The sequence below is a fragment of the Bubalus kerabau genome, chromosome 19 (genome assembly GCF_029407905.1).
Source record: "Bubalus kerabau isolate K-KA32 ecotype Philippines breed swamp buffalo chromosome 19, PCC_UOA_SB_1v2, whole genome shotgun sequence".
Classification (NCBI taxonomy): domain Eukaryota; kingdom Metazoa; phylum Chordata; class Mammalia; order Artiodactyla; family Bovidae; genus Bubalus; species Bubalus kerabau.
The window spans coordinates 56930347-56957958 of record NC_073642.1 but is presented as its reverse complement, the minus strand read 5'-3'; the positions used below and the strand labels follow the sequence as shown (position 1 = coordinate 56957958).

Here is a 27612-nt window from a genome sequence, read left to right as displayed (position 1 = left end):
GACTCGTTTCCTGCCTAGAAAATAACCAAACCCCAGCAGCACTCTGCCTCTCTGGAGTTTGAGTGAACAAAGTAGAGAGAACAGAGAGAAGCCACTAGGTTCAAAAGGAAAGTGCATCAGGGGGTGGCTGCCCAAGGGAACCTCATAGATACCTGTGAAATCTCCCTCCAGAAAAACACACCTGTGTATATATATGGACACGTAGACATTGATATCCATTCTTGAACGTACGTGCACATACAAAGACAGAAAATGGTTGTTCCTTTTGTTCAAAACTCTTCGTCTCCCCATCTCATTCAGAATAAAAGCTTTATTCTTACAATGGTTTATAAGGTCCTCCCTGGTTTAGCCTTGGATTTGCATCTGACCTGATTCCCCCCAGGGCAGTCTGTTCTGGCCATGTTGGCCTCCTTGCTATTCTTCAAATATACTAGATGTATTTTCACCTCAGGGTCTTTAAGCTTCAAAAATTTCCTCTGTCTGGAATGCACTTCTGCCAGATATCACATGGCACATCTCATCACCATCTTCAGGTTTTTGCTTAAATGTTGCTATCATTGTGAGGCCTTCCTTGACCACTCTATTTAAAACTGTACCATAAACCTCCACTGATACCAATCTTGCCCCTCTTCCCTGCCTTATTTTTCTTCATTGCACTTTTTACAATTTTACATATTTTACCCATTTATTTATTAGATTTCATTAAAAGGTAAGCTACATAAGACAGGGTTATTACTGAGGATTGTTAATCAGTTTTATTCTCTCTGCTATCTTTAGTGTCCCTCGAAGGTGGCTCAGTGGTAAAGAGCCTGCCTGCAAATGCAGGAGATGTAAGAGACATGGGTTCAATCCCTGCATTGGGAAGATTCCCTGGAGGAGGGCATGGCAACCCACTCCAGTATTGTTGCCTGGAGAATCCCCATGGACAGAGGAGCCTGGCAGGCTACAGTCCATAGGGTCTCAGAGTAGGACATGACTGAAGCGACTTGGCACACATGCATCTTTAGTACCCAGAAAATACCAGACATAGGAAGTGCTTAAAAATTGTTCAACAAGCCAATAATACACATTTATACACATCCTATTACACATATTCACACAAACATACACACACATACATGCACAACATGAGGCTGACTTGTTGAACCTTAAATTTCAGGGTAAAAAACTGTTCCAGGCAATGAACAACTCAAATACTGAATTCTTCAATTCTAGTCTCTTCCAAAGATGAACTCTGTTATGTCACTAGAATCAAGCCTTCTCTATTGAAATATGAGTTTAATATATTTACATGGAAATCCTTAGTTTGGGTTTTCTTTTTTCTTCTGGATTTTCTTGGGAGTTGAATAGGAAATTATCTAATTTACATATAAGTAAATAACAGATTTTGGTGGGCACCTTTTCTATATTCAACAAATGTTAATTTCACACTCCAGCATTTCCAGTTATCAGACACTGTACAGATATTTTCTAGAGAGACAACAGTGAACTAGATAAACATGACATCTTTGAGGATCTTTAATGGGGGAGAATAAGCTTTGAAAACTATACAGTCCATGGGACCACAAAGAATGGCACGTGACTGAGCGGCAAACACTTACACTAACACTTGCAAGTTTTGAAAGCTTTACAAATTAAATAGCATCACCTAGTGGAGCAGACTAAAAATGTATGTAATTCTGCCTCTGATCACCTCAAAATATACCACCTGGGGAAAGTGCATCTGGACCGATGCTGTAACTCCGTGTTACACTGACATCACCCCCTTACTAGGCAATCATGTGTGACATCATTCCAGACGCACAGTTTGCAGTTAGACTCCCAAGGATAAGCAGACAAATGCTTTCAAACTGTGGTGTTGGAGACTTCTGAGAGTCCATTGGACAGCAAGGATATCAAACCAGTCCATCCTAAAGGAAATCAACCCTGTATATTCATTGGAAGGACTGATGCTGAAGCTAAAACTCCAATACTTTGGCCACCTGATGGGAAGAACTGACTCATTGAAAAAGACCCTGATGCTGGGAAAGATGGCGGGCAGGAGTAGAAGGGAACAACAGAGGATGAGGTGGTTGTATGCCATCATCGACTCAATGGACATGACTCTGAGCAAACTCCAGGAGATGGTGAAGGACAGGGAAGCCTGGCATGCTGCAGTCCATGGGGTCACAAAGAGTCGGACATGACTGAGTGACTGAACAATGATGATCAACAACAAATATTTGAAAAAAACTTGCACAATAAGAAGCAGCATAATCTCAACAACTTAAAAAACTGTGCCTCAGAAAACAGTATCATAAATACAAGCAAACTTTAAGTATTCAGAACAATTCAAGGAACTATTGTAATGATGGAAAAAATGGAGACAGATATCACACACATACACACACAAAAAATGTCAAAAATTGAAAATTTAATTGTAAAACCAAGAGTTCAAAAGATTCAAAGAGCTTAATGAACCCAACTAAGCAGCAAATTAGTTCTGAAATGAAACAGTGGTAATGATTGAACAACATTGTGAACGTACTAAAGCCCACTGCATTGTACACTTGAAAATGATAAATTTTATCTCAATAGAAACAGAAAAAAAGAAGCAATGAGGACAAGAATGGTAATCTTATAAAAAGAAGGAAGAATAGCTGTTTTTAGAAATAGAGTTGATTATCAAAATCAAAAGCCAGTTCTTTGCCAAAATGAATAAACTAACCTCTAGCAAGAGTGATCAAATGAAAAAATGAATAACACATGGATGGCTACAGTGGGGATTTTAACAGCATTAGTGACTGCGATGAGAAGAGACAAGTACAAAATAATACGTTTGAAGACTATCCATAGTCTGCAGCATGGCATAACAAGTCTGCTCCCTTAGGTCTCAGGTTCCATGCCAGTGATGGGAGCAGCCAAGGACAGGGAGGTGAACATCCTAATTACTGAATTCAGAATGACACAGGCTGGACTTCCCTGGTGGTACAGTGGATAGGAATCTGCCTGCCAATGCAGGGGACACAGGATCGACCCCTGGTCTGGGAGGATCCCACATGCCACGGAGCAGCTAAGCCTGTGTGCCGCAACTACTGAGCCCACGCTCTCGAGCCCAGGGGCCACAACTACCGAAGCCTCTGCACCGTACAGCCCGTGCTCCATAACGAGAAACCACCACAATGAGAAGCCCGGGCACCTCCACAAAGAGTAGCCCCCTCTCACCACAACTAGAGGAAACCTGTGCACAGCAAGGAAGACTCAGCGCACCAAATATAAAATAATTTTTTTTTAATGATACGAGCTTTCTGGTCCCCTGCCTGTTGACTCTAGGGTAACCCTGAGGTAAGCAGCTCAGTGATACTTGGATTCCTTACTAAGCAAGGAGACAAAATTCAGAAGTACTGTGCTTTTACGTTATTATTAATGGATTTTTCCCCTTTGACCTTCTCAAAGTTGTATCCATTCAGGGAACAAATATTTATTTCATATTTACTCAGTCTGCAGAAATTCTGCCACCAAAACCAGCACATCGACCTATTTTAATTCTATTTGCAGAGATCTGGTAAATTCAAACAGTGTGCAAATGCAACTACTCGGAAGGAGTGCAATTGTACAAACGATCAGAAGTTTTCATATGCTGTTGCTTTCTCAGATTGTCGAGAAAAGGTAAGATAATCTTTAATTTCCTGAAGACAGAGTGCTTTCATATTAATAAGATTTTGAAATGGGCATTTTGGTTAAACATGAAACCTAAGACGTAGAAATAATGTCTTATCATGACATAGAATTAAAGATGACATCAAGCTAAAAAGATTGTAATTTAAATGTTCCCAGACATAGTAATTCTCTCACAAAGAGTCACACACCATTGAACGATTGAAATGAACTGAACTGAGACATAGTAATTAACCTAATCTGTAAAAGAGAATAAAACCTGCATTGCCCTATTCATCTCACAGGTTCTTATAAAGGTACACACATGCATATATCTATATGATAGCAATTTATTACCTGTCAAAAACTACACTAGATTGTGGTAAATATTGATTTATTCAAAAAAGTATTGAGTATATAATATGTATCAGGCTCTGGAATATCAAACTTGAAGCTCAAGGTAGTAGTGACAAACTAGAAGACACTGTAACACGCTGGTTAAGAGAGTGGGTTCTATGTCAAATAGTTCCTCCTGTTAGTCTCCAAGCATTCAGACATGTATCAAGTTGATATTGGTGTCTGCATTAGCTGACTCAACCCTATGCACTTGGTATAACTTTTAAGTAGATCTGTTTCAAAGTCCTTGTCAGACTACATATGATGTTATTTTAAGTGATTTGTTTTGTTTTTATATAAAAATAAAATCATGCACCATAATATTGGGCATAGAGTCAGCATTCAATAAATTACAAAGGTTGCTATTATATACCACCACAACTCCACGCTTGCTGAATTCCACTATTTCTTGAGCATTTACTTCTACCATATACTGCTCTAAGTCTTCTCCGTGACTTGTCTTGTTTCACTAGAGGCACAGAGAAGCCTGGTAATTTGCTAAAGATCACATCACTAATATGTGATGGAGCTCGATTTCAATTCTGGAGCCTGAGTTTAATGAGAATACGGAAAGATCATGACTGGCAGGGAGAGGTCTTTGGGAAGACCTAGTTCATACAGCTTTCCTTATAGTCCAACTCTCACATCCATGCATGACTACTGGAAAAACCATAGCCTTGACTAGATGGACCTTTGTTGGCAAAGTAATGTGTCTGCTTTTTAGTATGCTGTCTAGGTTGGTCATAACTTTTCTTCCAAGGAGTAAGCGTCTTTTAATTTCATGGCTGCCATCATCATCTACAGTGATTTTGGAGCCCAAAAAAATAAAGTCAGCCAGTGTTTCCACTATTTCTCCATGTATTTGCCATGAAGTGATGGGACCAGATGCCATGATCTTTGTTTTCTGAATGCTGAGCTTTAAGCCAACTTTTTCTCTCTCCTCATACAGTACCTTACAGTTCATACAGTACCTTAAGGCATATGGGTTAGTCAAAAAATCATCATAGCAAATTCCTATGGGAAAAAAAAAAAAAGGTCAATAGAAAGAGACAAGTTTTGCTACCACAGTGTTTGCATATTACTTTTGGAATTCACACTGATTCTACTGTAAGACAGATTTTTTTTCATGACCTGAGAAGGCAGAAATTCTCTCAGAAGCACACTTAATTTAGAATAGCCAAATTCTATTCATCCTTTTCCAGGAAATGAAATTAGTATTGAATTTTCCAAATTTATACTCATTCTTGGCATTTGCATTTTAGGTTCCTCGTTTTAAGTTTCCAGTTATACAATATCCAGTTTCTTTGCAAGTTTACAGTGAAGATGGAAATTTCCCAGTGGAAACTCCATACCTGGTTACTGTGACTGAAGTGAATAACAGGGAAAACTGGAACCTAAGTAGGATTTGCTTTCTTCTACAATTGTTACAGCCATAAGTACTGTGGTTATTGGGCTTCCCAGGTTGCGCAGTGGTAAAGAATCCACCTGCCAATGCAGGAGATGCAAGAGATGTGGGTTCAAGCCCCAGGTCAGGAAAATCCCTGGAATAGGAAATGGCAACCCACTCCAGTATTCTTGCCTGGAAAATTCCATGGACAGAGGAGCCTGGCGGGGTACAGTCCATGGGGCTGCAAAGAGTCAGATACGACTGAGCACAGCACACACACTGTTGTTATTACCTAGAGAAGTGGGTTACAAAACCTTTTTACCCAAAAGATAATCAAGAGGTCTTTGGAAAAGAAGTTGAATCGGTTATTATATCACTGTCCATGCTACTTCTATCATCTCATACTTATTTTTAATACAGTGCAATGATTCAGTTGTACATATATTTATATATTCTTTTTCAAATTCTTTACTCTTTATAAATTATTACAAAATATTGAGTCGATTTCCCTGTGCTATACAATAGGTCCTTGATGGTGATCTATTTTGTAAATAGTGCTTATATATGTTAAACCCCACCTCCTAGTTTATCCCTTCTTCCCCTTTCCCCTTGTTAACCATAAGTTTGTTTTCTGTGTCTGTGTCTCACACTTATTTCATCATCACTTCAGTGACCTGGATTCAGAGCCATTATCTAGATTAGCAGCAAAAATGATGGATTGAGTTTGTGCTACACGTTGGTCTGGCATCTCCTTTCATTGCTTGTATGGAGGAAGATATAAAAGGTGTTGCCAGATTACCCATAGGATCTGTCTTCTAATTATATAAGAAAAGTTTATTAAATAGCTTATGATAAAATAACTGAAATAATGCAGAAGTATTTCTAAATAAGTAAAATGAAATCTACCAAAATTCAATTTTACCTCAAATAGATAATTTTTTGTTGCACATTTGTGTTTGTTCATGAATGTGTACTTTTAAGGAGATTTATGGGTAGATAGATTGATAGATCAATAAATGGAGTTAAATGAAATTTCTAAATGTGACCAAATATCCAGACATTTCATATTCTGTGAGTCGTACTCTGACCCACATATGAATTTTTGAAATGAAAAATTAAGCAAAGAGAATTAGTAAACATTTTGCTTTAACTAACATCCTCATTTTTCTGTGGTTTGCTGAAACCTGTTCTCTTTGAGTGCCAATTGTTAAATATTCAAGTATTTTGCATACTGGTTGTTACACACTAGTTGCTTAAAGTTAGTCATGAAGAGGATATTTATACCCTGTATGGAAAAAAGGGAACCCTCCTATGCTGTTGGTAGGAATGTAAATTGGTACAATTACTATGGAGAACAGTGTGGAGGTTTCTTAAAACTAAAGAGAGAACTGTCACATGACCCAGCAATCCCACGCCTGGGTGTCTATCCCAACAGAACTATAATTGAAAAAGATACATGTACCCCTCTGTTCATATCAGCACTATTTGCAATAGCCAAGACATGGAAGCAACCTAAGTGCCCACGGACAGATGAATGGATAAAGAAGATGTGAGATACATATATATATATATATAGACATAGAGAGAGAGACATATATATAGATGGACTATTGCTCAGCCATAAAATGAATGAAATAATGCCATTTGCAGCAACATAGATGGACCTAGTGATTATCACACTAAGCAAAGGAAGAAAAAGATAAATATCATATGATATCACTTATATGTGGAATCTGAAATGTGTTACAAATGAACTTATTTTCAAAACAGAAGAAAACTCATTGACATAGTAAACAAATTTATGGTTACCAAAGGGGAAAAGGGGTGGGAGAAGGAGAAATTAAGAGTTTGGGATTTTAGCAGATACAAACTACTATATATAAACTAAATAAATAAACAAGTCTTATTGTATAGCACAAGAAACTATATTCAATATCCTGTTATACCCTATAATAGAAAAGAATATGAAAAAGAATATATATATATATATATATATATATATGCTGAATCACTCTGCTATATACTAGGAACTAACATAATATTTTTTCTAAGATAATATTTTAAATCAACTACACTTCAACTTAAATTTTTTTTAATTTAGAAAACAATATTCACATCCTGAAAATTGGCAGATGCTGCAATCAGAGGTTTTTTCCCCCCTTTAGATCCCATGTACCATTACACCACTGCAATCTCTAACCCCTACACTACATATCTAGTTTTAGAAAGAATTATAAGAAAACAGGAGTAACTGATCATTTCCTTTGGAAAACATTTTAGTGATCTTATTGTGGAACTTCTCTGCTACCTTACTGGAAATCATTTACCAACTGCTAAGGTAGTCCTGAAATTATTTCATTGCCAAATATCCAAAATATAGGCAGATCAGGACTAGTCAAGAGCATAAGGCAGGAAAGAAAGGTCAGTCTGGATTAAGGTGGTCAGAGATCTTGTCCTTCTTGATGATGCCCCTGAGAAGATACACTGTCATATGCTAGGGCTAATTTCCCATAAATATATTCTCCACCAAGTCAAGAAGAACTAAAACTATGAAAGAATGTAGCCATGTTATAGACTGGAATCTTTCATTGTACCTTAATGTACTTAAGAAACTTTATACAGAATGAGAAAATAGCATACATGTGCTTAAAATACACTTGGTGTGATTTTAGGACACACTGTGCCAGAAAACGTTAAAAAAATGAAGGCCTACTTAGAATCGACTCTTTCTGCTCCAGTGTATAATCCTTTAGGCCTCAACTTAAGTATAAAAGTAAGTTGACAACATTTGTGTTTTCCCTATTTTGAGTTTAGATAAGACCTTTATGTCTTTGTTTTTAAAGTTTAGTTATCTATGAATGGTGGAAATAGCATCTGAGAAGCGTGTGGAGGCTTTCCTCCATTTCCCTTGATGCTGTTATTTCTATAGATACCTTAATGTTGAATTTAACATTAACTTAGCATTTTTTTTAATTTTATTTTATTTTTAAACTTTACATAACTGTATTAGCTGAAACACAAGACTAATGGATTATCAAGGTGGAACAGATAAGGTGTTTCCCAAAGTTAGTGGAAACGGATTCACGGTTCTTCACCTTGACATACACAGATACATGTCTTCTGGGTGCAGCTGCCTCTAAGAGCACAGCAGGTTGACATAAGCTAGGTAACTGTGGTGAAAGCCAATAAAAGTTAGGGGACATATTAAAACCATATATGTGCACTAGCCCAAAGTGCTCCTCAAGGCCTTGTTAGACTTTGTGTCTGTGAACCTGCTGTATAGCACAGGGAGTTCAGCTAGGTGCTCTGGGATGACCTTGATGGGTGGGATGGGTAGGGGGGCAGAGAGGGAGATACAAAAGGGAGGGGATATATATAGCTGATTTACTGTACAGCAGAAACTAACACAACATTGAAAAGAAATTATACTCCAATTTTAGAAAAATCTACTCCAAAACCCCAGCACATGTATACCTTAAATGTATGTAATTTTTATTTTCCAATAATACCTCAGTAGAGCTGTAGGGAAAATAAATAAAATAGAATGAATATCTTTTCTTCAAAAAAAGAAGAAAGAAAAAGAAAAAAGTATCAGCTATCGAGTCCCTCTGTTTCAAACTCTTGTCCTTCTCCTTCCATTTTTATTTTGTTATATGAAGTGTATGCTCAAGAAGCTTAGAAAAGAGATGGGAATTTTTCTATGCACCATCAGTAGGGAAAGTAACCCCAGTGTGTATTTTTACTTAAAGGAACATACATGTCGATGTTGCTAATGCCTGGTATATTTTTTCCACAGGGATCTGAGCTCTTTCACTTCAGAGTGTCTGTTGTTCCGGGGGTCTCTTTCTGTAACTTAGTTGAAGAATTTCAGGTACAGTGAAGTCACGGGTATCCAGTGGGGTGACGGCTGAGGAAGTAACATGACAGGCATCCGTCCAGGACACACTGAAGAGGAAAAAATGACAGAATGTATATGATGGACAAGGCTCAGAGATGGGGGGTCCTGGAGACTGGAGGTGACATCATCAGCAAGGGTGAAGTCAGGGTCCTCAAAAGTTCTCAGGACCAGTTGATGCTGGGAAAGTTGTAATAATTGCCTGTATTTGTTTTTGTTCCCTCTTCACCTTCCATATTTAGCTAGGTTTTCTGATCCCCTTGACTATCTCCCCACAGAGACCACGGTCTGTAACATTTTAGTTTCCAGCATTATCTTCCCTTTGGTTATTTGCATTGTTACAGTAGAGTCTTATATGCTCCCAAAGCCGTCAAGATCCAAAAGAATTGGAAACCAAAGTCAGTCTCCTCAAATCACCCTCTGATGTTCAATGACTCATTTTTGCTTAATCGCATAATGGTATCTGCTGCCTATGGAGGTGTAGAGGAATGAGGATTTAATTAAATTAGTTAATGGCTCATTCACTGTCAAATACCAATACAACATTATCAGAAACAAAAGCTCTCAACTCTCTCCTTTTCCTTTTTCTGTCCTGGCCCTGCCTCAGTAATGAGTCTGCACCAGATGGGTGGTCAAAGCAGCAGTGTAGACACTTAAGATCCTGAGAGAAAATCCATCCCACTAGAAAGAGGATCTAGAAAAAGAAGTACCTGTCATATGAGGAGCCTAAGAGAAAATCCTCATTATTTTTCTCTTTTTTCTCACCTCTTTGTCCCATGGTCAGCCCCAGTTTCATGAAAGGGCACAATAATACAGGAGGATAAAACTCTAATGAATTAGATTCTTGAATCCACAGAAGCAAGAAGAAAGTTGTACAACATCCTTAATGTACTGAGGACAGTCATAGTGTAGGGAGGAAGGACTGTCTACCCAGAATTCTATATCTAGTGAAAATATCCTTCAGGAATGAGAGGGAAATAAAGGTATTTTCAGGTGAAGGAAGAATAAAGTAATCTACTGTAGGCAGAACTTCTCTAAAAAAATGCGTAAGGAAGTTCTTCAGGCTAAGAAGACGAGTCAGCAGAGACACAAAGTTTCAGGAATGAAGGAAGAATTATAAAAATGAAAGAAAGAAAAATAGGAAGTGATTGCACAGTTAATAAAGGAAGAGAATCATTAAGAAACAATAGAAAAAGATAACGTTTCTTAAATCATGCTTTTGAAAGTATCCTGAAACAATGGAATACAAAACAAAATCTTGGCTTTTTTTCTCACCATAAAGGACATTATTGAAATCGCTGACAAAATTTGAGTAAGATCTGTAGATTAGAAAGTAGCATAGTCTCAGTTAATATCTTGGTTTTGATAATTGCACTCTAATATGAGTGAATCCTTTCAATTTGTGTTAAAGAAGCACAAACTGAAGTATTTTGATGACAAAAAGATATCGTGTCTAGAACATACTTTTCTGTGATTCTGGTGTTCAACCTTTTTTTAAAACATGTCCTGGAATATTTAGATAATCAGAGAAGATTGGCAGGGAAACATTTAAAGAAAAACTGTTTTCAAGAGCTTTAGAGACAGAAATTTAGCTGGAGAATACATGATTTCAGGGGCGATGGGGTTTCCACTCTCAGAAATGTATAAAAGTGAAAGTGAAAGTTGCTCAGTGGTGTCCAATTCTTTGCAACCCCATGGACTATACAGTCCATGGAATTCTCTAGGCCAGAATACTGCAATGGGTAGCCTTTCCCTTCTCCAGGGGATCTTCCCAACCCAGGGGTTGAACCCAGGTCTCCCGCATTGCAGGCGGATTCTTTACCAGCTGAGCCACAAGGGAAGCCCTAGAAATGTACTATATAACTTAATTGAAGAAATGAAATTTTCATATTGTCCAGTTGGTAAAGTCACTAAAATTTTATTTTAGGTAGAAATGGGTAAGGAAGACATTCTGGGTGGAAAGAATGACAGCAGCAAAGACACAGATACAGAGAGGTATTAAGCAATCATTTCAATAGTAGATCCATTTGGCTGGAATGGAAAGTTATATATATGAAAGTGGGTAGGTTAGGGTCCCATTGTGGGAGACCTCAAATGTCGGAATGAGAACTTTGGAAAATTCCTATCAGCAATGAGAAGCTATTAAACATTTTTGAAAAGGAGTGTTTAGGAATGAGCACATGATCTGCAACTGTGCAATCCCAGTGCTTTTGCTCAAAGTGCTGAGATGTGAACTTGCTCTTTCTTAATGACATTGAACAAGGAAGCTTGCAGCCTCAGGAGCTACTATCAAGCCGTAGGACTGTTAGGACTTTGGAGGGAGTTATCCGACACTGAGGAAGCAGAACAGAGAGACAGAAGAAAAAAAAAGATTATGATTACAATGGATTATTTCCTCTGGTCTTCCTAACTTTAGTATTTTCTTTAGAGAAAAGCAGACTCATTTTTGCAATTACGTGCAGCACACAATTGTCTTCCTCACAGACCACAAACAGATTAGATCTTTAGATCTTACAAAGCTAATTATCCAACCTCCTCTGATGGGCCATCTTTTAAGAAAGACTTTTGTTATCTTGGAGCACCATTCCAAAAACCACAAGTAGTATATCACATTCAATAGGTAATATTTTTCTATAAAAGTGAAGTCACTCAGTCATGTCCAACTCTTCGCGACCCCATGGACTGTAGCCTGCCAGGCTCCTCCATCCATGCGTTTTTTCCAAGCAAGAGTACTGGAGTGGGTTGCCATTTCCTTCAATCCCCAATAATTCCTGAAGCACTGGGTACATAGTCTGAGCCTCCAAGTACAACAGGACATGATTAAACGAGCTGATCCATTACCACGAGGATAATTATCTTCTCACATTAGAAGCAGTTGCTCACTGCTTTCCACACCACTTGCCAGAGCCACCTTTTAAATTCTGTTGCTTTCAATACCTCCTTTTTGGTACTACTTCTAAATAGTCAAGGCTTCCTCATAGCTCAGTTGGTAAAGAATCCACCTGCAATGCAGGAGACCCCAGTTCAATTCTTGGATTGGGAAGATCCACTGAAGGGATAGGCTACCCACTCCAATATTCTGGCCTGGAGAATTTCACGGACTGTAGAGTCAAAAGAGTCAGACATGACTGAGCGACTTTCACCTTCATCTAGATGGTCAAGATTCTTTTTTTCGAAAATAAAGCAGTCTCTGTTTAAAAAAAAAAAAAAAAGGTTGTTTTATAGACCAATGTTTTACAAAGATCAATCTGGCAATGTTATTATGTCAACATGAATCGACAGCATGGAATGGAGGCTATTTATACAAAGTAAGGTAATAAAACTCCAAATAGCAATATCAAAAGTAGAACAGAAAGAACCTGAAAAAATTGTTTTAAAAATTAATAGCTATAGGATTGCTTCTTAAAAACATATATACCCTTAGGTCATTGAAGGATGGTGATACCTTGAACTTGAGCTATACACTAAAGCAGCTTTTTAATCCTTTATCTTGTCCTGGCATTTTCCGACATTCCCACATCCTATTTCCATTCATCTCTACTTTTCTACCTCAAAAGATAATCTTGCTTCTTACTTCACAGGGAAAACATAAGCTTGAACCATTTTACCCTCCATATGCCCCCATTTCTACCTGTAGCATACATGGCATCCATCCTTACCTCTAGTCTCAGAGGGAAAGATCCTTGCTTCTGTCAGTGTCCTGTCTCCCCTCTAGGAACTTGTTTTTATTATTTATCCTCTCAGGCAGAGGAAATATTTTAAATATACAGAAATTTCCCACTGTTGTCACTCATACTGAGAATTTTCTGAAGAGATGGTAGTCTGGAAGAGCACATGCTTACCTCTACCTTGAATGTACCTTCTCCTCCTCCTCTTATTCTCCAAGATTCAGATCAGGAAGCACATTCCCTGGTTACTCTAAGCAGTCAGGCACTTCTCACCATGTTCCATGCTCCCTGATAGCTCAGTTGGTAAAGAATCAGCTTGCAATGCAGGAGACCCCAGTTGGATTCCTGGGTCAGGAAGATCCACTGGAGAAGGGATGGGCTATCCATTCCAATATTCTTGGGCTTCCCTTGTGGCTCAACTGGTAAAGAACCTGCCTGCAATGCACGAGACCCAGTTTGATCCCTGGGTTGGGAAGATCCCCTGGAGAAGGGCAAGGCTACCCACTCCAGTATTCTGCCTGGAGAATTCCATGGACTGTATCGTCCATGGGGTCGCGAAGAGTCTGACATGACTGAGCCACTTTCACTTTCACCATGTTCCAATGTCACTTTGCCTATTCCTCTGTGACTGAACACAGAATGTTTTCCTACTGTGTAAGTGTTCTGTCTGACCACCTCTGCCATTAAAGACAAATGACAGGGCTTTCCTGGTGGCTCAGTAGTAAAGAATCTGCCTGCCAATGCAAGAGACACGGGTTTGATTCCTGGTCTGGGAAGATCCCACGTGCCACGGAGCAAGCAAGCCCAAGCGTAGGAAAAAAGATTAAGAAGAAGAAAAAAAAAAAGACGAAAGATAAAGATACAGGATATAAATTGAATTCTTATTCCCTATGTAACATGTGCACATTGTTACCTGTCAGATTGCCAAGAGACTGTTTCTAAGGTTTGTGGAGGCTGAATATCTATATTGGTCTGGACAGAATATTGCTATATGAACAGTAGTGTTTCCACCATTGTGTGAATCATGTCAAGTTCAATGTTTTGAATTGCTAAGCTCAGAAAACTTAAATATAAGACTTTGCTTTCTCTGTTGCAGATTTATGTTGACGAAGTCCCTCTGCCATTTCCAGGACACACACTTATTGCTGTTGCAGCAGCTGTACTGCTAGGGGGATTAATTTTTATAGCATTTATGTTCCAAATACGTAATATCCACCCATGGGATACATTCAAAAAACTGATTAGAAGAAACAATGTGAACCCCACAAATATCACTGCCAATTAGCTAGTTCATAGATGAAAATCTGAATATTGAACAAATGATAATCATCATTTCCCCTGTATTTCCTAGTTTCATTAGACAATTCCTAGAAAAAATGTATTTAAATGTTAATGTAAAAATTAGATAAAATACTATAAAACTAGCATTTTAACTCAAATTACACTTTGTCAACATGTTTACCATTCCGTTCTCTTATTTTGGATACATAGAAAATTTCTTAACACTTAGAAAATTTTCCTTGAGATTTTTAAGAAAATGAAAAATGATAACCCTCTCTTGGGGAACGAGTTTTCTGTATTTATTCTATAGCTTTTGTTGACTGGAGCCCATTCTGAGCCTTGTCCTTTTCCGATTAGAATGAGGAGAATGCAGTCCTGCCAGGGAAAGACAGGTGATGCGGGAAAGATAGGTGATAAAGGAGGCCCACGTCCGTGTGTGCTTCCAGAACCTCGTGGGAATTACAGGTGAAGCCATTTGGGTTTTCTTGAGGCAACTTCAAAATCAGATTGTAACGCCTAAAGAGGAGGAAATGTGACCCCAACATGGGGCTGAGTCTGGGGGTGGTACTGGTTTACAGAACTACATGTAACATGTAGAATTCCAAAAGATGCACCTCTGTGTGCTCTGAGAGCACCCGTTCCCAGGTCGTCAGAAGATGGCCAGTACCTTTGGAGATCAGAGAGTTACACCCTCCTGGAAAAGCCCAGGAGGAGCCACAGTCTGCTCTTGACAACATGGGGCAAGGCTAGGCATCCAGCCTAGGAGAGTCCAGTTCTGGGAACTGCAAACCATGGCCGTACCTGTGTATCCTGAAAGTTCTTCTGAGAGGACAGTGGGCAGGGTAGACCCAGCACTCAGACTCAGGAGGCAGACATCACAAATTTGCCACTTCCTAGATGTATGACCTGAGAAAATCATTTAATTTGTTTGTGCCTGAGTGTTTTCACCTGTAAAATGGGGATAATATTAATACCTACCTAATAGGGCTGTTGTGAAGGCCAAATGAATTAATACATACAAAGTAATTAGAACAGTGCCTGGCGTTGTGAATACTCTTAAGTGTTAGCTGTTGCTGTTCTGTTGCAGGTAATAGAAATCCATCTTGTCTAATTACAATGAAAGGGGAGTTTATTGGAAGGATACTACAGGAAGCCAGAAAATCAGAGCAAAATCTGGACAAGGGGTGCTTGTCTGTGGGGAGGAAGGAGACCCATTCTGGGGACCCAGGAGACAGGAGTTTGTCAGCTCCTCAGAGCATCACTTGGGCTAGGGCTCCAGAGATTAAACATGGCACAGAGATTAAAAGTGTAAACTACAGAGTTTGACAACCTGTGTTTCTTCTTTTAATAAATTTTTTTAAGTACTTTAACATTTACTGAAAAGTTATTACGGTGGTACAGAGAGTTCTCATATAACCCACACTCACTTGCCCCTGATATTAACGTATTTTTTTTTTCCAGTTAAATAGATAAAAATGCCTTTATTTCTAAAATGTGGCTTAACTACACCCATGGTGTGCTAAGCTTGTTTGGGAATCATCTTGCAGCTCCAAGTAAAACCAGGCCAGTGGAGGAACAGTCGGGGCTATTGGTTCCCGGCACCAAGGTGTCACTACTTCAGCAATTCAATCCACACAGTTATTCTCCAGAAGTTTTTTTGTGACGTATGGAAAGTTGTTTTGGATTCCTCTGTACGACAGAGAGGTCCGACCTTGGGGAAGATCGGTAGCCCACATCCTCTGCTTTGATAGGCTTAATGATATGGCCTGGCTTGGCGACAACCTTGGGCATGGTCAGCTTTTGGAAGGCCCTCGGGGTGTTCCATGTAGATCCTATGGGGGTCTGGATGGTCCTTTCAAATTGGTGGTGGTGTGTGAATGGATGTGGAAGCACCTGCGCCTGATGAGCTGCTGCATGGATGTTCCGCTTCTCACTGATGATCACGTTTGGCAAATTCTTGTCTTTCCTTGGAGGACCCTCAGGGGCTTTAATGAGAAACCGGCGTCTCTTCTTGGCACTGGGCTTCAGGCCCATACCACCCCACTTGCCCCAGCCAGGCAGAGTCAAGTCCAGGTCCTTTGGCTTACTCGCCTCCACAGCTTCCCTCTTCTCTTTCAAGAAGTCTCTGATGACATCATCCCCAGCAAAAGCTTCCTTTGTCATCTGCCTTTGATGTCTCTCTTCTTCATCTTCCAACTCCTGTACAGTCATGGGAACTGCCAAGGACTTCACGGAAGGCAATTTTGTGGCTAGGAGGTTCTGGAGATCAATCATTTGCTCCTTCCTTTTCTTCTCCTTGGGGGCGCCAATAAGATTACTTAGATTCTTCTCCAACTGAAGCCCTTCCACTGCAGTTCTGGGTAGCTCCTTGTTTTCAGCACACCCTTCTCTGCCCAGCTCCTCCAGCTCGTCCAGAGTCTGAGCTCTCTTTGGCCTCTGCGGAAACATGGGCTCCTCTTCCTCCCTGGCAGGTTCCTCTCTCTGAGCTGTCCTTGCTGAACTCAGTTCTTGCTTCCCTGACTGATGGTTCTCTGTGATGAGTTTATGAGACAGTGCCCTCAATTCAGACAGAACCTCCTGGTTGCTAGGATCCTTTGTTACACATCTGTGCACTGGCTCCGCCATGTGGTTGAGCTCAGACTTCTGTCTAAGTGATCGCCTTTCCTCAAATTCTTTCAAGAGAGTTTCTTCCTCCACCACTGCTCTTTCTTCCTCACTTTCAGAAGTCTCCTGGGCTTCAGGCTCAGCAGGATTTTCCAGGTCTTTCTGGACCTCAGCCTCTTTGGCATCAATGAAGTGATTCTGGAACATCCATGGGTTCAGTCCATTTGCCTTTATCTGCACCCCATTCACCATGTCAGGAACAAGAGGTTCTTCCTCTTCCTCCTGGCCTTCCTCCTCTTCCTCACTCTCAGAGGCCGCCCGGACCTTCTGCATCAGCTCTTTGTTCCTGGCCAGCTGTTCCTGCATAGCCTGGCGAGCCTCCAGGTTGTATTTGGCCATAATTGCCTTTGATTTTGCCCATTTCCCACTGTTCTGGTGCTTAAGGCTCATTCGCTCCATCATTCTGGCCTTGTCAAGTTTTTCTAGTTCTTTCAGTGCCGCAGCAGTATTGACCTTCTGCAGCTTCTCAAAATCTTTTAAGGCTTGCTTGGCCTTTCCTTTCTTCAGAATTCTGTGATACTTTTTGCTTTTGATTCTCTTCTCTCTTCGAGCCCTGGCCTCATAGTAGGACTGCAGGGCCCGGGCCCTTTGAAGCTCTGCTCGGCACATCTTTACCTCTTCCAGGCTCATAGCTTTGAGAGAGGCCTTTTCCACGGGAGTCAGTAAAGGCTCTGTCACAGGCTGCTTATTCTTATGGAGAAGATCAAAAATCTCCTGCTCCAGGGGAGTTCCTGCTTTCCAGCCACTGACCACATGTTCAATGGGAGCAAAGACTGATTGGGGCTTGCTCAGGGGAAAAACCAGCTGCTCTGCTTGCCGGTTCTTCAGAACAACAGGATCCCATTTGGAGAGGATTTGGGAGCTTTTATTGAATGCCACTTCTCTGTGGATCTGCTCAATCTCTTCTCTGTGAAGTGGTAACTCCACAGTCTTCTTCGATTTCACTCGATTCAGCTGCTTTTTCACAGCAGCCAATGAGGATGAAGTTTTAACAGGCTCAAGCAGATCTGAAAGGACCAGCTTCTCTCCTGATCCTTCAGAACTTACACTGAACTCTGACACCTTCAGACTAGCCTCAGACCTCTCAGCCAATTTCTGCCTATCCTTTCTATTAAGTGAACTGATTGATTCCAGAAGCTTCTGATGCTTTCTTTCCCCATCGTTGTCCCCTTCATCTTCACTGGTGCTCAAGGGGTAGTCTTTTGGCAAATCCTCTAGTTCTTTCTGTTGGTTCAAAGCCAGAAGGTTGCTCTCTGCAGCCTGGTTCGTGCTCATCTCAGCAGCCTGTCTCTCACATGGACCAGGAATGGAAGTTGAAAGGTGATATTAACATCTTATAGCCTGGTTTTTATCTAGCTCCATCACCTACAAGCTGTGTGACCTCAGGAAAGTTATTTAACCTAAGATTCCATCCTGTGGTCCACACTTTGGCTGTTTGAGCTGTAGGATGCCATGTATGCATCTGTATTCCTGTGTGTTCAAAGATACCCCTGCTCAGCTAATTCATTCTTCATGTGACCACAAATTTATTCACCTCTTCCCTGAAAACAGTCCATCCAAAGTCAGCTAATGATGGGATTCCAGAGATAATGTCATAGAGCCACTGTTCTTGGAGTCCAGGATCTCTAGGTGCTATCAATTTCTCTTAATTTCTTGTCAAAAAAGGAAGAAAGTGGTGATAATTAGTACACTTTAGCAAAAGACAAAAAAAAAAAGTGACTTTTATGACCCTGTAACTAAGCCCCTAAAGCTGGCTTAGTTTATCTTAGGTTTATCTCTCCACCACACATTCCACGTGCTGCCTTGCCTCTGAACTGTACCTCATTTGATTAGGATCCTTTGCCCAAAACAATGAAATGCCTTCATTCCTGAAGGATCTGAGGCTTTGGCAATCAGATACCTATCACTCTGTAAGTTAGTTTCCATTGATTTTTTTTTTTCAGTTTATATGGATTTTTATCTTGGGGTATCCTTGGTAGTAAAAGTGTGTGGCCCGAAAGCCACCCAATTAATATTGGTCCTCACTGTGTTACAGGCTTCCCTTGTGGCTCAGCTGGTAAAGAATCTGCCTGCAATGTGGGAGATCTGGGTGCAATCCCTGGGTTGGGAAGATCCCCTGGAGAAGGGAAAGGCTACCACTCCAGTATTCTGGCCTGGAGAATTCCATGGACTGTATAGTCCATGGTGTTGCAAAGAGTCAGACACAACTGAGAGACTTTCACTTTTCCCTGTGTTAGAGCATCTCTATTTTTTCTCAATAAGATTGATGATCCCCTCTTGTGCCTGTTTTCCTAATGCACAAAAATGGCTACATGGCAGTCTTGGTGGAATCACTGGGGTCACTGTTGTGTTCACTGGTATTTTTACACTGGTTAGATAGGTCGCTTGATTAACATAGCTCAAAAGGCAAAACTGTTGGCAGTGGCTTATTAAGTGAAATCTAAAAATAATCACATTCATTCTCCACCCCTTACTTCCCATTTTATTGTGTTCTAGCTATCTCAAGCCTCCCTGTATACTGGGGATCTCCAACATGGAACATACATTTCATCCAACGGGAGAAATCACAGTGTCCCCAGGACCACTGTGCATGAACTTTCGGTAGACTTCCTTATGTCATACGACCATCCACGTTTCTGGATGGCAGAGTAGCAATCATGCAATGGGGGCTTCCCTGGTGGTCCAGAAGTTAAGGGGGTGCAGCTTCAGTTCCTGGTTGGGAAAGTAAGATCCCACATGCCTCATGGCCAAAAAAAATTTCAAAAAAGACTTAAAAAAAATAATGCTATGAATCCCCAAAACATCTACCCGTTACCTCACTTCTTTTTGTGATGTGAATGAGGATAGGACCAGAGGAAAATCATGAGGAATTAAAATGTCTAAGGTTCCAGTGTGCTGAAAAGATTGTTGTTGTCTCCTTATGGGTAATTAAAATTTTAAGTATTTGATTATAATACAACACTTAAATGTATGTGGAAATTAAATTAACTTCTTTCCAGATTTCCTGATTGGAAAAATTCCAAATTCATCACAGCCTTACTATTCTCATTTTTTATTACCTCATTCCCTGTGTTGGTACATAAAGTGACAGAAATGGAGGAACACATGGTAGTGGATAAGACATGCCAAGCAAATGGGTACACATGCCTACTGTATAACAAAGATAATTCATCTTTTTATGGAGCAAAAGGCAGCATGCTTACTGCCTGTGATAAAAGTCTCAGGTTCTGTAAGTTCAGGGTTCCTATCAGGTAATGCAACTCATCATGTGTGCACATGTCATCTAGCCTGCTTTGTGTCACCCTAGGCAAATAGATGGGGAAACAGTGGAAACAGTGTCAGACTTAATTTTTTGGGTTCCAAAGTCACTGCAGATGGTGACTGCAGCCATGAAATTAAAAGACGCTTACTCCTGGGAAGGAAAGTTATGACCAACCTAGATAGCATATTATAAAGCAGAGACATTACTTTGCCAACAAAGGTCTGTCTAGTCAAGACTATGGTTTTTCCAGTGGTCATATATGGATATGAGAGTTGGACTGTGAAGAAAGCTGAGCGCCGAAGAATTGATGCTTTTGAACTGTGGTGTTGGAGAAGACTCTTGAGAGTCCCTTGGACTGCAAGGAGATCCAACCAGTCCATCCTAAAGGAGATCAGTCCTGGGTGTTCACTGGAAGAACTGATGCTAAAGCTGAAAGTCCAATACTTTGGCCACCTCATGTGAAGAGCTGACTCATTGGAAAAGACCCTGATGCTGGGAGGGATTGCAGGCAGGAGAAGAAGGGGACGACAGAGGATGAGATGGCTGGATGGCATCACCGACTCAATGGACATGAGTTTGAGTAAACTCAGGGAGTTGGTGATGGACAGGGAGGCCTGGCGTGCTGTGATTCATGGGGTCGCAAAGAGTCGGACACAACTGAGCGAATGAACTGAACTGAGGGCTCAGGTGCAAAGTGTGGTACAAAGATACTGATACTCTGGCTACTGCTGTTGTTGAAATTAATGAGTTGTTTGTTTTGTCCCGGTGTCTTCTGTCCTCCACCAGCATCACCAGAACTACGTCGTTACTTAGCAAGTAGCTAAGTATCTCAGATCCTTCACAGTTCTTGACACAAACAAGGCTTAAATTTGTTCACAGGTCTACTGGGTCATGAGAGAAGAGTAACCAATTTGTACTGCAGCTGGAACTGGGCTAGATCCCACTCAAAGCTGTCCATTTTTTTGAACCAAAATTATTAGAGCAGAAATTCTAAATGGTATGTGGCATGTTCAGCCTCCCATTTCCAGGCATCATTTGTCTTGGCGGTAGGGAATGTGCGGTTCTCTAGCCTGTTCTTTACTTTGGAATGGGACATCACTATGGGATCCAGAATACTGAATTCATCCAAACTTTGCTAAAGCGTATTCTTATTAACTTTGATTTTCTATTTCATCACTGAATCTTACCAAGATATCTTAGGAAATTGTTTCTTTATGCTCTTTGGGTCCTACTACATCATGAGATGGTCGCCTTGCTCCCCACAGAGTCACAGTGGCAGAAGAGTTACAGTGTGCCACTAAATGGCCAGGGGAAGGCCCATACTTGACATGGAAGCAACATGCCAGGTGCCAGGGCCCTCTAGGTGCCATGGCTATGGTGCCCACTTGGCTGTCATTATAATGAGCACAGGGGATGTGGTCATCTTCGGCACCTCTCATTTCCATCAATATGAGGGATCCATATCTAAGTGCAGCACTACCTGCCTTCATCCAGTCCTACCAAGATGGCAGTTAAGAGCTTGGACTCCAGAGTAGGATCATCTACTATCTTTGCCACTTTCTAGCTGTGTCATCTTGAGAAAGTGACTTCTCTGTGTCTGTTTTATTGTCAATATAAAAATGACATTACTTGCCTCATTCAATTCCTTGGGAATTGAAGGAGCTAATATATGTAAAGTGCTTAGAACAGGGCCTGGCATCTAGAAGGTGCTGTTAGAGGTGTTAGCTATTATACAGGGAGTGTCAGGGAGCACATTTTAAAAGATTCAGATGCTTCCCTCATCAATCTGCTCTTAATGATGAAAAAAGGGAGACAGACTTCTGGGTGTTATTAGTCTTTGAATTCTTCTCTCTCCACTGTATCAGGTGCTTTCTGGCCTTTCAGCATCACCTAACATAGTGCAGGTACTGGGCCCAATTTACATTAGTCAATCCAATCCCTTAGAACCCCAGCCAGCAGCCTTAGCTAGCATAACAAATACAGTATCACTATGATAATGAATTAAAAATAATCACAAATTATGTTCTTCAATTTTTTTTCAAGCATTTCAAAATTCCTGGTCCATAAACATTTCCTCTGAGTTTTAACAATAAAATGAGCATATTCTATAATTTGCAATTCTATGGTATAACTCTTTTCTATTCTGATAGTGTTTAACACTCTCCTGTTTGAGTCAGAATCCACCATTTGACAATGAGTAGGGAAAAGGAGGGATTTTTAGATTTAGTCTACAAGGGAAGCACAGCAGGAACTGGCATAGGTTTCACTGAAGGAAGAATTTAGATCTAAATAAGAATTTAGGTGATCTTTGCATCCACAGGATCGCAAAGAGTCAGACGCAACTGAGCGACAGAACAACAACAAAACCACCACCATTTTATTTTCTCAAGATGGTAGCCTGGGCTGGACTCAGCTGGGTGTTTCTGCTGGTCTTACCAATGACCCCTCTCGTATATCCTCAGCTGGAGGACTGGCTGGAGACTCGGCTTGGCTGGGCACCTGATGTCTGAGCTTCTTTCTCACTCCATGTAGTAGTCTCTGGACCTATTTCTTTTCTACCTGGCCCCTCTATGTGGCTCCTTACCAGGTTAGTTGGACCTCTTACACGGCAGCTCAGGTCTCCTAAAAATGCAAGAGGAAACCGCCATGCTTGGGCCTAGTACTAGCGTAACACCATCTACATTCTATTGGCTAGAGCCAATCACCAGCCTCGCCCAGATTTAAGGGAGGAGGACTATGCACAATCATAAGCACTGAGAGATGAGGTTCACTGAAGGCCACCAAATGCAGCAGACTTATCAGAAAGCACCGTCCTCCAAAGGAACAAGTTTAGGCTTCTTTGTCGGCCAGGGCTAGGATGCCCAAGATGGCTTCCTAACTCACACATCTGGCTCCTCAGCTGGGTTGACTTCAGCAGCTGGGTTCTGGCCAAGAGGCATCTGTCTCTCCATGTGGCATCTCCATGAAGCTATTAATAGCTCTGGCTTACTCACAGACTTGTAGCGTCATAGTAATTGGACTTCTTACATGGCAGGTGGCTTCCCCCAGAACACTAAAGTGAGCACTGCCAGACTTTAACACTTGAGACTTCAAAGTCTCAGAGTATCACTTCTGCTTCATTCTACTGGTCAAGGTGGTCCCAATGCCAGCCCAGGTTCAAAGGCAGGAGAAACAGACGCCACCTCTTTTGAATGGCAAGGTGACATGGCAGAAGAGCCTATATGGTTAGGAGGGATTATTTTAGTCATTTGTGGAAGTATAAAGGGCTCCCCAGGTGGCACTAGTGGGAAAGAACCCACCTGCCAATGCAGGAGATGCTGGAGACAAGGATTCAATCCCTGGGTCGGGAAGATCTCCTCCCTGGATGAGGGCGTGGCAATCCACTCCAGTATTCTTGCCTGGAGAATCTCACGCACAGAGGAGACTAGCAGGCTACAGTCCCTAGGGTCACAAAGAGTCGACACAACTGAAGTACACACTTGGAAATATAATCTACCACTTTGATATTCATTAACAATATTCACCTAGGTTGTGAATTCAACTGGAAGTGTACTTCAGAAATCCTTAAAATCTGTTCTGAACTGGGTTTTCATCATCTCAGCTTTGGGCCACAGCCATAAGAGCTTCATTCAGAAGGGTAACAAGACAGTTCCGAGGAAGGCTTTTTTGCTAGGTCAGTTAACACTGGGATTTGAGTCTCTCAGCACCATCAGAAGCAACCATTCTAAATTACAATATTCCTCTTTCAGTGTTCAACTAATATCACCCCCTCTTCCTGCCCACCCCCATCTCATGTCACAGCCAGGAAGTCCATGATTAACCTAAGCAGCTCAGGCTACAGTGTCAGGAGTTCCTGAGCAACCTCACACTTTGCCATCGTGTAACTAAACTCCCTGCACATACACACAACTAGAACTTCCATTGTGGGGCTCCCAGTTCAGGTTAAAAGTCCTGAGCAGGAACCTGACTGGCTGAAAGATCAGATGGTTATTCCTAGATCAACCAGCTATGGCCAGGGACAAAGTCAAGCAATGCAGACCTCACCCTTCTGTTCACTGGCACCATTTCCAGAAAAGGAAAAACCATTATTTGGCTTGGCAATCCCTCTAACTGCTGAAGAACAAAAACCTGATGCAGCCTATGGAGAGCAGAGATGAGGACTGAGCATGGTATCAATGACTGAGTGTCAATGGCTGAGGGCTCTGGGCAAACCGCAGTGCAATTCAGATGGAAGGGAAGAGGAAAGAGCTGGGACTGGTGGGTGACTGGACACGACTGGAAAGGTCAGCAAACAGTCCTTCTACCTCCAAACAAGGATGTGTGCTCCAAGCCCATCGACCCCCTCCGTGCCTTTCTTGGTAGACGCCAGCCAGTGTCATTAGAATCTCTGCCTGCTTTGGAATTGGGAGCCCTCCCTGCTGTCCCCAGCTTGCCCCACAGAGCCTCCCAGTCAGCCTCCACCTCTCTGCCAGCCTTCTCCTTCTCTGCCAGTCTCCTTTCTCATCCATGATCGTTTGACCCATCATTCAAGGTCCAGTTGAAATGTCTCCTCTACTGAGAAATTCTCTCCCAGCTTTCGTTGATAAGGAGTTTTTCTTTCCTTTGAGTAGTGCAACATCCTGCACAGTTCTATATTATCACACCTCTTAGCCTGGTTCTGCTCTTTACACACTTGTCTCTCCTCTTCACTAGGTGTGGTGCTGATTTTCTATTACATTTCCTTTTAATGCCTGTCCAGGGTAGTGACTAACACATGGTTGATGTTCAGTAAGTGAATGAGGAATGAAAAATATTTTATATCAAATTTGGGGATGAACAGGAGAACATAAATATGATATGAGAGCACCCTCTATCAAAGATGTTCAGATGAAGTCGCACAATATGTAACATCCCACAGGCACAACAGGCACATCCCACAATTTATTGAGTAGGCACTCAATAAATATTTGTTGAAATGAATAAGCAGATGAAGAAAAGGACTCAGAAGAAGAGGTTTTGAGGATCATTATGGTATGTATATAATTATGTGTTTCTTTTTCATCTGTCTTTGATTTCTTAAGAGTAGTAATGGGGGAATTTAGAAAACAAAAGTATGAGGAAGAAAAATTAAAATCATACCACCTAAAATTTTGATATCTTTTCTTAGTCTTCTGTGTTTTGTGTGTGTATATCTGTGTGTGTGTGTGTCTGTGTATGTGCATGTATAAGCATACCTAAGATAAAGTAATTCTCTTGGAAAAATGGTTTTGGGTCAGACTGTGGTTCATCCTCGGAGAAGGCAATGGCCAGCCACTCCAGTGCTCTTGCCTGGAAAATCCCATGGACGGAGGAGCCTGGTCGGCTGCAGTCCATGGGGTCGCTGAGGGTCGGACACGACTGAGCGACTTCACTTTCACTTTTCACTTTCATGCATTGGAGAAGGAAATGGCAACCCACTCCAGTGTTTTTGCCTGGAGAATCCCAGGGACGGGGCAGCCTGGTGGGCTGCGGTCTATGGGGTCTCACAGAGTCGGACACGACTGAAGCGACCTAGCCGCAGTAGCAGCAGTGGTTCATCCTAACTCTCCTTTGGTCCCCAGCCTAGATCAGTTTACAGGAGAATCTGTCATGTTAGATCCTGTCTCTGAATAAATTGGTTATATCTTGTGAACATTTCTCAGGATCAAATTAAAAAAAGAGATCACTTTCTGATTTGCCATCATGCCATTCGTAAATCTGAGATTCTGGTTGTGATAAAATTGATAATCATTCTGGTCAATTTTTTTTTCTGTTTTAATCATATTTTTAAGAACATGTAGTTTTCCTTTGGGACTTAGAAGAAAAAATTAACCCTCTGATAACAAATTGATCTGTTTAAAATGAATTATTGCAAATTAACAGCAATCTTAGGAAAAAATCAATTTTGTTAATAGAGATAGAATTATCACAGTCTCATTCCTGGGAATGTATTTTTTTGAAACAGGAGCTTAAAATAATTCTTTATCAAGAATTTTTTATATTTCGTTTCCATCTTTTCTTTCAGCAAATTGTTTCTTATACGTAGTCATTAGTAAGTATGTGTTGAATGAATGAAAAAAAGATACTTCAAATCTGTTTATCTCTAGCAGAATTAATCAAGGAAAGAGAATTAGATGTTAAAAATTGAAAACCGAAATGAAAAATACCAAGTTAAAGATTCTAAGTAATAGTAAGCATTTTCAATGTGTGTGTGTGTGTGTGTGTGTGTATGTGTGGGGCGGCTGGGTGGGAGGGACCATTTGAACTTAAAAATCCCTGTAAGGGAAAATGTTTGATCCATAGACCACTGTAAGAAGATGTAACTCATTTTGTGGTAGTAATTTAGGAAGAATGTCAGAAAAAACAAAGGTTGGTAATATAGAAATGATTGTCAGTGGAGAAGTTCTGTTCAGCGAGTTGGTCTTGGCTCACACAATCCCCCTACAACGGGGGAATCTAGGCCTCATAACTTGCCTGAAGTTCCAGGACCCAAGTAAGGAACTGTGGGAATTTATAGGTTTTCCTATGAATCTAAGAGCTAGTTTCAGGGTCCTGCTGTAGCTTCCAAAATGGAACCTGATATGCCCGAGAGAATCAATGAAGAAAGGGGAGGGAACAGGAGCCCCAGAGCCTCCGGTGGAAGGAGATAGAAGGGGAAGGGAGAGGAGACTCAGGCTGCATGCCATCCTAAAAAAGTCTCAGCCAGGGGTGAGCCTAGGAACAGGACTGCCTTGAGAAGAGTTTCATGTCAAGCAGAAATGGCCAGTTCTAAGTCCCTTCTGGCACAGGCCTCCCTTGGTTGAGACAAGCCAAGGGAGGGCATTTCCCCCAGGGAACACTGCAGGGAAACGAGGTGGGGAAGCTGGAGGCTGTTTGCCGACCCCATCCTCAGTTGCAGGTTTTCTGGAGCAGACACCTGAGCCGATACCTCTGTGGCTACCATTCCCCACGGACACCTGGAAATCTGATTTCATGCTGGACTACTTGTATGCTGCTGCTGCTGCTAAGTCCCTTCAGTCGTGTCCGACTCTGTGCGACCCCATAGATGGCAGCCCACTAGGCTCCTCTGTCCCTGGGATTCTCCAGGCAAGAACACTGGAGTGGGTTGCCATTGCCTTCTCCAATGCATGAAAGTGAAAAGTAAAAGTGAAGTCACTCAGTCGTGTATGACTCTTTGCGACCCCATGGACTGAAGCCTACCAGGCTCCTCTGCCCATGGGATTTTCCAGGCAAGAGTACTGGAGTGGGGTGCCGTTGCCTTCTCCAAGATTACTTGTATAGGACCCAACATATCCCTGGTGGATGCTCCCTAGAAGCACAGCTGTTGCCAGTGACTCATTAGAGAGACTGAAAGCAGATTAGAGATGAGAGAAACCTCCCACACCCCACCACTCCTTTTGATGCAGACTGTGTGAGGATGTTGTGT

At 41.3% G+C, this 27612-nt stretch overlaps 2 protein-coding genes across 13 annotated transcripts in view; one reads left to right on the top strand and one right to left on the bottom strand.

Moving 5' to 3' along the window:
• The window catches only part of CATSPERB (cation channel sperm associated auxiliary subunit beta), a 126403-nt gene extending 111824 nt beyond the window's left edge, over positions 1–14579 (top strand). The window contains exons 22-26 of the mRNA XM_055555899.1: positions 3538–3648; positions 5295–5430; positions 8092–8192; positions 9216–9290; positions 14079–14579. Of these exons, the coding sequence (XP_055411874.1) occupies positions 3538–3648; positions 5295–5430; positions 8092–8192; positions 9216–9290; positions 14079–14267 (612 nt within the window). The 3' untranslated portion in view covers positions 14268–14579. The remainder of the gene's footprint in view (positions 1–3537; positions 3649–5294; positions 5431–8091; positions 8193–9215; positions 9291–14078) is intronic.
• Positions 14580–14773: 194 nt separating this feature from the next.
• LOC129634266 (U3 small nucleolar RNA-associated protein 14 homolog A-like) overlaps positions 14774–27612 on the bottom strand; it is a 44884-nt gene continuing 32045 nt past the window's right edge. For 11 of the 12 annotated variants that reach the window (XM_055556373.1, XM_055556369.1, XM_055556368.1 and 8 more), the window contains one exon: positions 14774–18579. In XM_055556373.1, the coding sequence (XP_055412348.1) occupies positions 15902–18202 (2301 nt within the window). In that variant the 5' untranslated portion in view covers positions 18203–18579 and the 3' untranslated portion in view covers positions 14774–15901. Of the gene's footprint in view, positions 18580–22239; positions 23631–27612 lie in introns of those variants that run through there. The other variant, XR_008705498.1, reaches the window with a different exon arrangement.